We start from the raw sequence: 13150 nt of genomic DNA, 5'->3' as shown, positions 1-13150 counted from the left end.
TCTATTTTCCCGCTAACGTGAATGTGTGATCGAGTAAAAGAGATGGAAATGGTTTGAGGTTTTTCATCAAAATACCCCCTTAACACGCCAGGGATAAAAGCTGACATTTGAAAGGTAAAAGAAGATGAAAGATAACACGAGTAGGGGATCTATCCATCTTTTTTTTCTTCTTTTAAGGAAAAAAAAATTACACACTCATGTCTTAATGATTATTAAGATTTTTTTTGTTCATCATGCGAAAAAAGGATGGTTGCTTCAATATAAGAATATTGCGTTTTTTGGATTATTTTTTCTTTCGCTATGTTTTCCTTTTTAATCTTCGACAAAGGTCATCGACATTTACCAAGGCTCCCTTTCATCGATCCAGGGACTTGTAGACATTTTTTAAATAAAAATTATAATTAAAAATTAACGTATAATGTTAAATAAAAAAAATTACCAATAAATAATTGAAGTTTTTTTTTCTATTACAATTATTATATTTTTATTAAATGAATTAAATACAAATATGAATAAAAATAATCAAGAATTAAAAATACATATACATAATGAATTTTATTATTTATGATATAATAGTAATTAATAAAATTAACTTATACTTTTACACGAGTTTGTTGATCTCGAGCTTGATGAAATTGTTTCGATTTTAAAATGAATAATTCATCATGACAAATATATTTATTTTAATTATTAATAAATAACTTTTCTTGTAATCGTATTTAAAAGTGATGGTATAAAGTATAATAATATAAGTTAGGAAGTTGTTTACAATGATCGACTATCATGATTAAACTGTAGTGAGGTAGTCAACGCAAAACGATTACATTGCTTGGAATACTCAATGCCGATTACTGTGCGACGTTAAACGAATCGGTGAGAACGGTGATTTTACCCGGTACGATTAATGTTACCTCAAACGATCACACGCTTAATGTAACTTTGCTATATAACAATAGTGTTTCGAGCTGGTGAGTTTGCTTGTTCACCGATTTATCGACTCACATCCGCTACGATGCAATTCCTAAATAGAGGAAAGCACGCGTTATACCGAACTACATTGCACGCATTGCTGGTTACATTGCTAGTCAAACTCTTTCCTATTTTGTTCACTTTCTCTCAATCTACCATCCCCTTTTTTTCCATGTGATCAATTTTAGAAATGGAAATATTGTAAAAGAAAATATAAATGTATTAGAACGTTTCGGTTTTGTGTGTTAACACATGGTTGCTTTTTATATTCGGTGAGTATTTTTTAAAATAAAATATTAGCATGTAAAAAATATCAATTAAAATTTTAAATAAATAATTTATCTATATGATATACGTGTTTATACCTTTTTATAAATATGGACCATTTATTTAAAATATTAATAAATTATTATTTATGAGTTATCAAATTTAAAAAGAATTATTTGAATTTTTCTTCTATTTCACACATATACCTTAAATATATTTTCACATTGAAATTTTGATCTCCAGTTGGTCAGTTTTGGGAAATAGAAAATTTGATTTCGTATGTATGTCCTTTGTCAAATGAAAATGCAAAAAGATATTTGATTTTTCCTTTGTTAACAAATTTGTCAGAGATTTTTATTTGAATTTTTCTGCGAGACACGGAGAAAAGTGTATTTCTTGAAATATTTCGATATTTCGTTGGAACCTTTTGAAAACTATAACGTTTTGTTCGCGATTGAAAATTCGACGAATAAAATTTATCGAATATAAAAAGAAAGAGAGAAATAGTTTCTCTCTATTCTTTTTCTTATTCTTCTTCCTTTTTCTTCTTCCATTTCCTAGTTCACGCAACAAGGAATCTCAAAATCTTTTGAAACCATTGTGAGAACTTTAACGACACGATCGATCATGCCAGTTATAACAATTCCCAAGTAAACTACAAGTTTACTTTCGAACAATAATCACGTAGGAACAACTTACTTTTGAGCGTTACAAACCCTTTTGTCCTCTGTTCGAAAATTCAACTTACATTTAGAAGTTACGAAATTCGAACTATAAAATTATCGTCTACCGGCAACTTGAATGTAATTAAATATTTTTCTCATTCTCCAAAGTAAATTAATCAAATTTACATACGATCAATAATTCTCTTACCAAATAATAAGAATTTATTTTACAGTTTATTAAAAATGATTAAGAACATTGCAGTAATTACAAAAGTAAACTAATGTAAGATAAATATTCTTAAAAAAATATATTTAAATAAATATTCGAAAGGATTTCAGATTGTAAGACATAATTACGCGTAAATGTAATAATTTATGAAATAAAAATATAATCAATCGATTATTATAATAAAAAAAAAGAATGACTAAAAAAGATTCTTTTTTTTTTATGATAAAAGTTGAAAAGAAAACGAATTGAAAGGAAAGATGTATGGGATGAGTTGTAAGGGTTGAATAGAAATCGGTATGTTAAGTAGAAAGGTTGTTAGAGAGGTGTCCTTGAATCAAAAACGATGGGAGTCGACGTTCTTGGAGTCATTTCGAAACCAGGACGTTAGACTTGGAAGAGAAATCACCTCGTGGTGAGAGGGCTTGACCTCGTGCCCTGCCAACATAATCCGGTAATTTCTCTTTCTTGGTTGTCCCGGAGGTTATGGTGGTAAGCCAAAGAGAGCGAGAGAGAGAAAGGGGTGGAAGAGGAGGAGAGAGGACTCGAAGGTGAGACCAATTAAAGCGATGCATCACTGGATACAGTCAACTCACCAATCAATTCAAAATTGTTGTATCTCTCCATTAGACTGTCTGAAGGAAAATCTATGGTGAACGCATAGGATTAAATTATTCTTACACGTTTTAAACCATTTTTTAAGTCAAAAATATAAAACTGTTAGATATAAAAAAGTAAAAATATAATACAAAAAAAAAATTATTACGATAAGTATTCTTATGATACATATGATTTAATTATTTAAAGTTCGAAATGCAAATGTTAAGATTATGAAGCATATGAATAAATTACTTTTAATCGTTTTATAAGATAATTTAAAATAAAAATAAAAGTTAGATACAAAAAAGTATCTTTATCTAAAAATCTTAGTAGATTTGTATTATTTCTATTTAGATTGATATGAATGGTACGAATTGAAATATGGTTTTGAGAACATTTTTTATTTGAGAATCATATAATACAATAAAAAATATTATATTTTATTGATAAATGTTATTTCTTAAAGCTACTGTGAGAATATTTTTCTTACTTTGAGTAGTTGGTACCGAATGATATAAATTTCCACGATGTCGTACAAGTACTATCAAGAACGAAGAGAAGAAAAAAGAGATAGTCGGGGAAGAAAGGATTTATGCGGATTTCACCTTCTTGCCTCCGCTTCCTTACGTTTAGCTGCTAGCGGTATTACGGGAACAATGGTGGTAAAACTAGCCTAGAAGTACTTTTGCAAGTAGTTTCTTTGAAACCTGGGGACTGTAGTCCACGAGGACCAAAGAGAAAGACAGGAACAGGATTCTCGACTTTTTCTTGTTTACATCACGAAAAAATCACAAGAAAATAAAAGAAGAGAGAAGAAAGAAAGAAGATTAAAAGAAAATATTTTATTTATTTAGTATTTTTATATATTTTTGATCAGTATTGTTTAAAATAAATAATTGATGTAAAAGTATAGTGTATATTGGTTTATATGTGAGAGAATTTATATTTTTTTACAAATTTCTTAAACATTTTCAATTGTATGAGAGAAAGATTCTGTCATTATGCTAATTTCTCTAAACTTGTGGTCGATCAAATACTCGGATGTCAATATTCTCGCAAATTATCACTTGGTGAGCAAATCGAAGGGATTAGTCAGTCGTACTTGCAACCTCCTGTACCAGGGGAAAGGTTCAGTCACGTTGTACTATATATTGCTTGTGTCGATCAAGTATTGAGTACTCCTGCAAACTGTTACTCTATATAACTATGCGGAGATAGAATGGTTTAGACGTTCATGTGAAGTAGATAAGATTAATTGATTTCCTCAGAGTTATGAATTGTTAATTATTCAGTTGTTAAAGAAAGAGAATTTAATATTTTTATTGATAGGCAGAGATAGTAAGTAACAGTGATAAATTCTAAAGAAAATTTATTGCACCGGAGTTCTGGTTCTTAATTATTTATTAAATCGTTCTACTCACAATTCATTAGTAGATGATTACGTACAAGTAGCAAAATTAGCTGCAGGATCGTGTTGTGTTGAACAGGATAAGCCGTTTGGCTTGACTGGACCGTAATGTGGATTAAGTTGATTAATCTTGATCAAATACTTACTTTTGTGCGTACTTCTTTTTAGTTTTTTAAGATTACTTTTCTTTTATTCAGTGCTATGTTTTATTTTCTTTTTGAGCTTCAGCAATTATTAACACGTTTCGTGTTGAACAGTTTTTACTCGACTTTTCATTCGAGCCATTTGACGTTTTGATGTATTAAATAAATATGTCAACGTGTATCACCAATGGTACACAAGGACTCGAATGGAAAGTTTAATGTGTACCATCGATGCGTGTTAATTAACAATTAACAGAACTATGTACTTACTCTCTTTTATGTTTTATTACATCTTTACTTTCCTTTGTATTTTTTATATGAACTTACAAAATTGACAAAACTAACTTTTTTCTCTCCTTTATATTTTAACAGAACTATAACTAACAACTGACAAATGACGATCTTTATCATATTGCAGTATTACCTTGTATTTAATAATTACATCATATCCAATTCTGTTTCGTTAAATATCTTTACCGTATACGTTTTTTATATTTATTTTCGTACCGCATTCTCGTCTTCTTTTACTTACTTCCTCATTACATTTCACGTACTCAGCTTAACCGTTCAGAAACATCGTTCGAGTTCATTAATTACAACTCTTTGGAAATTATTAAATGAGAATTGGTGAATTACTATACCAATTGCAATCTCGTTTAGTTTGCCCTTTACCTGAGTTACTAGAATTTTGTCTCACTGGCTATTTATTCCAACTACTGAAAGTGGGTTTTATTCGCCCTTTACCTAAATCCCTAAAATTTGGTTTACTAGCTTTCCAGTCGAACTACTGCGATAGCTTTTCTCGTGGTCTAGTTCTATCAATGTAAAAGTTTTATATAGAAAAACGTAGCGTGACGTTACAGAATTTATATAAAATTAAATAAATAAATGAATAAAATTCAAGAAGAATGTTTTGTTCAAAAATAAATAATTTTTATTAATGAATATTTTAAATATTGGTCAGTATCAATTAATCAAAAAATTATTTCAAGATTGAGTAGAAAATTAATTATTAATAGCTGTATTACAGTATATTAACCAATTATTTTCATTTTATTGAATCGAAAATACTATTAATATAATAATATTATATTTTCTTTTTTTTCTTCCATTATTTCGTTGATTTAATTTTTTTTCCAAATATTTCTTTAACCAATTTTCTCAGATCTCAGATTTCTTAAGGCAAAACATTATGGAGTAAACTCGGTTACCTTCGCGTTAATCAAATTATTAGCCTCCGAACGACCTTACGTTTCCTTTTCCTAACACTTTCAAGCAGCTACGGATTTCGCTCGTTAACTTTCGCAACTTTCGGATAACATCCAAATTATAAGGGGCCATTAAAGCCTCGGCCAGCCTGATCCTCTTATATGGAAGTAGCCGCAAATGACCTTGTTTTCTCTTTCTCTCTCACTCTTTCTCTCTCACTCTCTCATTCTCTTACTCTTTTTCCCTTAAAAAGTTATTAAGATCAAAAAACGAGTTAAACACACACTCAACCAAAGGTAAAAATGTTTTCGAAGCGAGATAAAACTGCTAAGTATCTCTACCTACTAATTTGTAATGCTTATTTTCATTAATTAATTACTACAAACGATACTGCAGACGTAACTCTCAATGTTCTACTTTCGCATTTCTTTTACTATTTTTTTTTCTTCCTCGAATAATTATTCGGATAATGAACCAATTCTTTCTTCCTTTTTCTATTTTTTCTTTTTTATACAGTAAGCAAAGTTGTCTCTTTTATCAAAGATTTTTGACTTCTTTCACATTGGAATGATTCACTGCTACGAACGAACGAGGGAAAGAACGAATATACTCGATCAATATTCAACGTGTATAACGTTATATATATATAACACATACATAACACACATACATGCATACATCTATACATGCATTTTGACATCTTGAACAGATGTAACGAAATCCGATATTTCGTACCTCGGTGAAATGTCCTTCACATTTCACATAGGAATTTTCTTTTAAATTTCGTATTTTCACGATCACTGGTTATATATTCCTTGGAGAATAAATTTCTCTCATCAATTGACAGGATCGATTTAGAAACTTACTGACGAAATATCTCCCAACTAACTTTCCTTTTTATTCTCTTTTGAGAATTTTTCATATTTTTAAATATCATTCCGATTAAATATTATTCTTCATCGATTTTCATTAATTACTTTTAACAATGGAGAATATTGTGCCTGAGTATAGACATTAACTTAATACTTTCTCGATAATTTTCATTAAAATTGACATATTTTAACCGTGAGAAACACTTTCTGCACATTCAATGAACACAAATATTCTCTTAGTAGCACAAAATATTGAAAAAATATTGAATACATGTGTATTTAATATTAAAAAGACATTGAATCTCTTTTTAATATTAAATACAAATGCATTCAATATTTTTCAATATTTTGTACTACTAGGGTCGTTACATTGTATAAAATAGTGTTGTATATATATAAAGAGGGTTTAACAAAATTTACATACGACGTGATAATTAATTTACTTTTTCACTATTATAGAACGTTGAAAAATTAATATACATCATATACATCTCGTAATTGATTAAAGTAAAGAAATATACGAAATAAACAAAATAAAACTAGTGATTATAGAGCGAGAGATAGAGAGAGAGAGAGAGAGAGAGAGATAGAGAGAAAATACATTTTTCTCGTTAACTGCATCCGACCACAACAGATGCTCGTTCTCGCATTTCGTGCGTATGTTTAAGGATAAAATGGTATTATGGCTATAACAGGATGACAAGAAAGAGTGAGAGATATTAGTGGAAGAGAAAGGGTAAAAGAAAGAGAGGTCATCGCGTTTCCGTTAAATGCATTAGTATGTAGTGTATCTGTGTTGTACGTTTATCCGTGTATGTACGTGTATACGTGCAAAGCTGGCAAATGAATGAACAAAAAAAAAATAGGAAGGAAGTAGCACACAGCCTTCAGCAGCTATTTTTTTTCTCTCCTCCTTTCTTTCTCTTTTTTTTGTGTGTCTCTTCCTTGCTTTCTTTGAAACTCTCGTTTCATGGCATCACCACCCACACCTCATTTTCATGCTCCTGTCAAATTAGGGCTACTTCCATTTCCATGAAACGTGTGATGCCATCGTCGTTCTTGACTACTCGCTAATTCTCTTTTTTTTTCTTCATCATTTTTGGGTCATATCTGTTAGTATGAATGTAGGGAAGGATTAGTCAAACTAAAACTAATAACATTCGTTTGATAATTCATCGACATGCTTATTTTATGTTATATTTTTTCTAACATTTGGCAGATCAATTCAAATAATTCGTTAATTTGATCAACAAGTATTTTTATACTTTTTTGTTTTTTTAAATTATACACAATATCACTAAATGATTCTAGGAAAGTTCGTTTGTTTAATCAACACGTTGCATATCAATATTTCAAATTTGTTTTGTTCGTAATAATTAAAAAATTGAGAACAAATCAAAGATAGGTTGAATTACATACTTTCGAATATAGATTTTCCATTTGCGTGTGTAAATGAGATAATGGTCAAGCAGAAAAAGATAACTTTTTTTATATATTTATATATAAACTACATATGTAAAGACGTTTGCTACATTTCGACAAGTCCAACGCGTTTGGTGGTTTCGGACGAGTTAATCTGAAACGGCGTTGAAGTGATTTATCGTCGTACAACGCAACGTTAGCTAGCCGTGCGAAGAATAAATCTATCCTCCACTTTTCTCTTCTCTCTCTCCTATTTTTTTATTCTTTTTTTTTTTTTAATTTCTTTTTATATTTTTTTAACTTCACAGTCAGGGAAAAGTTTGAAAACGTTTTTGAATTAAAGTCGTTGGGGGAACGTTCTCTCTCTCTCTCTATTTTTCTTTTTTCTTTTTCTCACGAGATTAACAACTTCTTACGCGAGAAATAAATAAAGTCACAGTAACTTCGATTTACCTATAATCTGTTCTTTTATCTATTTTTCTTTGTTTATTTTACCTTCATTTTTTATTTTTTTTCGATAAAAATAAAATGGCTTTTGAAAGAATAATATTTGCTTGATATCGAAGCAAGGATATATAAAATAAATTAATTGCTCAATTAATTGTTGAATTTGTTATTAAGCGTATTCAGTTGGGTAATAATTTATAAAATTGTGAATACTTTATATTTAAATAAAATTACATAAATAATTGAATGAGTGATTGGAAGAAGGGCTTATGTTAGTTACTGCAAATATCCATTTAATTAGTATAATAATAATAGTATTGTAGTAAACAATAATTAGTGGTGATATTTTTAATATAAACAATATAAGTCTTGCTTATTTAAATAAAAAGTAATACAAATGTCAATGTTATTAGCTTACTCGATATATTTAAGTTTAGAATTTAGAATTTAGTATTGGTACGAGAGTTAGCGTTATTGTGATTAATTAACATTCAATTTTTTGTTTGTTTAATTAACGTATTGCTATTTGGCCATTTGTTAGTCGTATCTACGAAGAGAATATCGTTTTTGGTACTATGACATTTTCCGAGTTAGTTCAGCAAAGTGCTTGGAGAACTCACTACTCAAAGGATTAACGAACTTGATATATAATACATCTGCAATATATTCAAAAGAGAAGTCGTAGTAACTTTTCTTTTCAAATAAGCTAATGATACTGTAGATTAACATTCATGTAAAATTTGGATTTAGATTAGATATTACACAAGATAAAAAGATTTTGTAGAAAATATGTAAATAAATGTTTAGAAGAGAGCACAGTATATTTATTAAAATTTTGTCAGGAAAGTATAAAAACGATTCATTACACGCTGCAGTGATTAATAAAAAGCTGGTATAACGTACAACAGTTCTTTCCGCTTTATATAAATAAATATAAAATATGAAATATAATTAAAAACGTATAGAAACATCAATTATTATTAAATGCATACAAATTTTTATTTTCAATTTTTTCTTTGATATTTTATTAAATGTAATATACGCTCGTTTTTCGGAAATCCATTCAAAATGTCCTAGTTCTTTTTTCTATAAAATTTTCTCGACATATTCTATAAGTAAAAATAAGAATATAAGAAGTTATATAAACGTGAACTTTGAAATGGTTTACTCAAAAGTTCTAACAAAAAATACTTAATAGCAACTAACTTCCTTCTTGTTCGATACTACATAGGAATAGAATTTTTGCGTGAAGCTTTTTAATCAGCTGCTAGTAAGTAATACGATCTATGAGTTATTTAAAAAAAAAAAAAAATTAACTAATAGTGTGAACAATGTATGCAGAAAAAATCTAATACAGAGTATGCTATTATATATAAGACGTATTATATGAGAAAGATCACGTAGATAAAACATTTCGCATTTTTCAAGATTGAACCGAAATTTTCGTTTTAATCGATGATAAAAAGTTTTTCATCTTCTGAAAGATAACGTACTTACCATTGAGAACATGAACAGCTATAGTCGTCTTGGATATTCCAGGTACCACGCAACTGTAGTTACCAGCATGCCTCGGGCTTGCTCTTTCCACGATCAGAGTAGTTACTATCACATAAACCTCCTTACCCTCAGTCATCTCTGTAGTCCTGTTCTCGCTGGAAAACGAGATCGAATTTCTTTCACCTCAGTAATGTTACCTTCGATATATGTATAACCTTTTTGAAAGCACACCTTCTCTTTCTTTCTTTCTTTAACATTACAATACTTCTCTCCACCTTCCCCCCCCCCTCACTACCTACTCACTCTTATTCTCTTCCCTTTTTGCATCAAATTACACTGTTTTATTCTTTGTTACATGAAAATGCAATTACTTCATTAACACGTTGTTCGGACGAGACGTTTATCTGAATACCGCATATGATAAATTAAAATATTAAAACATGTTACAATTTGAATAAATAATATTACAATTTAACAAGTTTAAAAATTAAAAACATTAGAAATAAAAATATAAATATAATATAGTAAAACGAAATTGGACAAACGAATGAACAATTAAATTTTTTATTTTTAATGACTCACAAGTACTGGTCACTGGTATTCAACTAATGAATTTTGAATGACTTTGGAGTATGCTATTAATCTTGTATGTGTTAATTATTATTATCTATCTCACTCTCTCATTCTATTTGATTCATTTTCTAATTTATCTATTCTCTTTTACATTTATTTACTTCTTTTTTCTTTAATTATCTTTTCGTATACTTTGGCAAATCAAACTAAAGAAGAAATTAGCCAGAAAGGATAAGAGAAAGGGGGTTGTCATTATTCGAGAGGAAGATGTTAAACTACTGCTGAGAAACGGCAGCTTAGGTATGCAAGCTGCGTTATACACCAGGTTGTCTGATAATTTCATTAAGAAGCTTACTTAGATGTGTCTTGTGGAATATGTTAACGAACGTTAATGTTGAAATATACTTTTCCTCTATTTCTTATCCCCCTTCTCTTTTGGTTTTCAAATATACTCACACATATATGATATTTTCCAAAAACAAACAAACAAATTTTATGTAAAATTTCTTAAAAAGTATTCTTATGCAACGTTTCTTTAATTTTGTTTCTTTTTCATGTAGACATGTTTTTCAAAAAAATTCTATTCGAGATATGAGACGTATTGAGTTGGTTAATAAGTTTATGCAGTTTCTGACATTTATTTATTTAAAAATAATTACTTGTACTTCTTAATATTTTGTTATTTTCTTATTTATAGAAAAATAAACTTACCTAACGTTTTCGATGAGTGTTTCATCTCCTCTCTTCCAAATGACCGTTTCATTTTGAGATTCTAGTATATCCCTAGCCTCGCATCTCAAACGAAGTGCACTTCCAGCTTTTAAGTGCCTTTCCTTCGCAACTGTTCTCCCAGAATCGTCGGTTATTGTTAAGATAGGTGCTAAAATGAAAAAGAAAAAAAATAACAAATCGATCAATCAATGGGTTTACTTTCAACTTAGTTAGAGTGAAACGAATTGGTTTTCAACTAAATAAATAAAACGATTTTTAATTATTCCATTTGTTTGTAATTTTATAAGTTTATAACATCAATTTTTTACTTTAATTAACGTGAAATTTAATTCGGTTTTCAGTAATACATTTAATGGATCAAACTCTACTCATGTAGATGTATGTTTTTGAGTTTGGTATATGTTTTAAAAAATTGTTTACTTAATTTAAAATAATTTATATATCATATGTTTGCAAATTTTTGTTTGATATCGTGCCGAATGAAATGAAAATATTTATTTATTTTATCGAATATTTTGTGAGTACGTCTTGATTGCTTAAAAAAAAAAAAAAAAAGAAGATCTTGAAAATAATTTGAACTATCTCGAGAAATGTAAACAACATTACCGGGTAAAATTTATGATAAAGAGCGGTCCGTTTTAGGAGTGGTATCTCTGAAAAATTCAAATTTCCCGCCTTGAAAATGGTCTCGTATTTCCCAATGAACCGAGAAAAAAAAACATAAAATAGAAAGAGGAGAGCGACCTGAAGGTTTTTCGTTTCTTTTTCTTAAAATAATAAATTAAAAAAAAAAAAGAAACACGCTGCTTGATATTTTTTGATTTTAATATTTTCCTATATGGTTCGATCTTATCGCTCAACAACCATTTTATCTCTTCTTTCTTTTTTTGTAAGATATTTTTGACGACCAGTTCGAAAACGTTTATCGAAACGAGGATTATTTTTCTAAGAAAATCGTCCTCATGATTCAACGACAAATGCTTCGACACGATTTTTAAGTCGATATGCAAATTTCAATCATCTCCATTCAACCCCCTCAACTCTCCTTTAAAAACCATAATTTTTCCATTCTTTCCTCTTTATCTACCTTCCTTTCTATTTTTCTTCCTCACGTGTCGTCTTTTTTTTTCAAATCCATTAAATAAAATAATTTAAAAAAATTTACTCAATATATTATTTTATTTGCATATGTGTATGTGTGTGTGTGTTATTTAAATCTACCAAAAACAAGATAATGTTTTTAACAATTACACCTTCTATTTATGTTGCGAGTATTGAAAAAACAAGACATTTGTTTTAGTAAATAAATGAAGAACAAATACACAAACGAATTAATTTATTTATTATTCGTTAATCGATGAGATTAATTGTTTAACTAACTACGGTTGGTTCACATTGAAAATACAAAGTGAAAATGTTCAAAGGGAATAAGACAAAATGGGAATATTATTCGTCTTTCGATGAAAAGCACCGGAGTTAAAAAAGTACAAACGCAAATAGTACTCCAAGCGTAAATATCAATTACTTTGAAAGGGTGTTGATGGAAATACGAGTAATCATTTCGTGATAGAGATCCTCGGAGAGCATTTTTTCATCAATATTCGTCGTATTACTGGATCGTGACATCGAATAGAATGGTATCATTATGCGTGTATACTAATTGTAATAATTCAAATACCAAATAATACTAATCATAATGCCTATAATGTATTATAATGTATTATAATGTATTATCAGCAACGAAATTTTATTTTTATTTGTGGTAAATAAAAAAAATATATCAGATAAAAAATATTCACGTGCATAATAATGTAATACAATACTTTGAAGGGATCGTTAGTGTTTTCGATCACGAAAATTTAAAGATAATCTTTCTTTTTATATTTATTTTGAATTTAAATTTTGTCTTATTAAAATATAGGAAATATTTAATAAGAACTATATTTTATATTTCCTTTTTTTAAATTTCTCGGTCAGATAAATCTAGTTGAATATTTATAAGTTATTTAAATTAAATTATTATAAAAATTTTAAAAATGATTTTTAAATATTATTTATTTTTAATTTAATTCATGGTACACTAGTTTAAATTTTTATAAAAGAAAAATCCAATAACGATC

At 28.6% G+C, this 13150-nt stretch overlaps 1 protein-coding gene across 1 annotated transcript in view; it reads right to left on the bottom strand.

Annotated features, from left to right (window-relative positions):
* LOC107063992 (uncharacterized) overlaps positions 1 to 13150 on the bottom strand; it is a 253553-nt gene that overhangs the window by 21831 nt on the left and 218572 nt on the right. The window contains 2 exon segments of the mRNA XM_089172328.1: positions 9726 to 9880; positions 11010 to 11178. Coding sequence (XP_089028454.1) covers positions 9726 to 9880; positions 11010 to 11178 — 324 coding nt within the window.

This window comes from Polistes dominula, unplaced genomic scaffold (genome assembly GCF_049000335.1).
Source record: "Polistes dominula isolate Pdom_NZ unplaced genomic scaffold, Pdom_raw_medaka contig_73, whole genome shotgun sequence".
NCBI classification, from domain to species: domain Eukaryota; kingdom Metazoa; phylum Arthropoda; class Insecta; order Hymenoptera; family Vespidae; genus Polistes; species Polistes dominula.
This window is presented reverse-complemented; position numbering and strand designations above follow the sequence as displayed.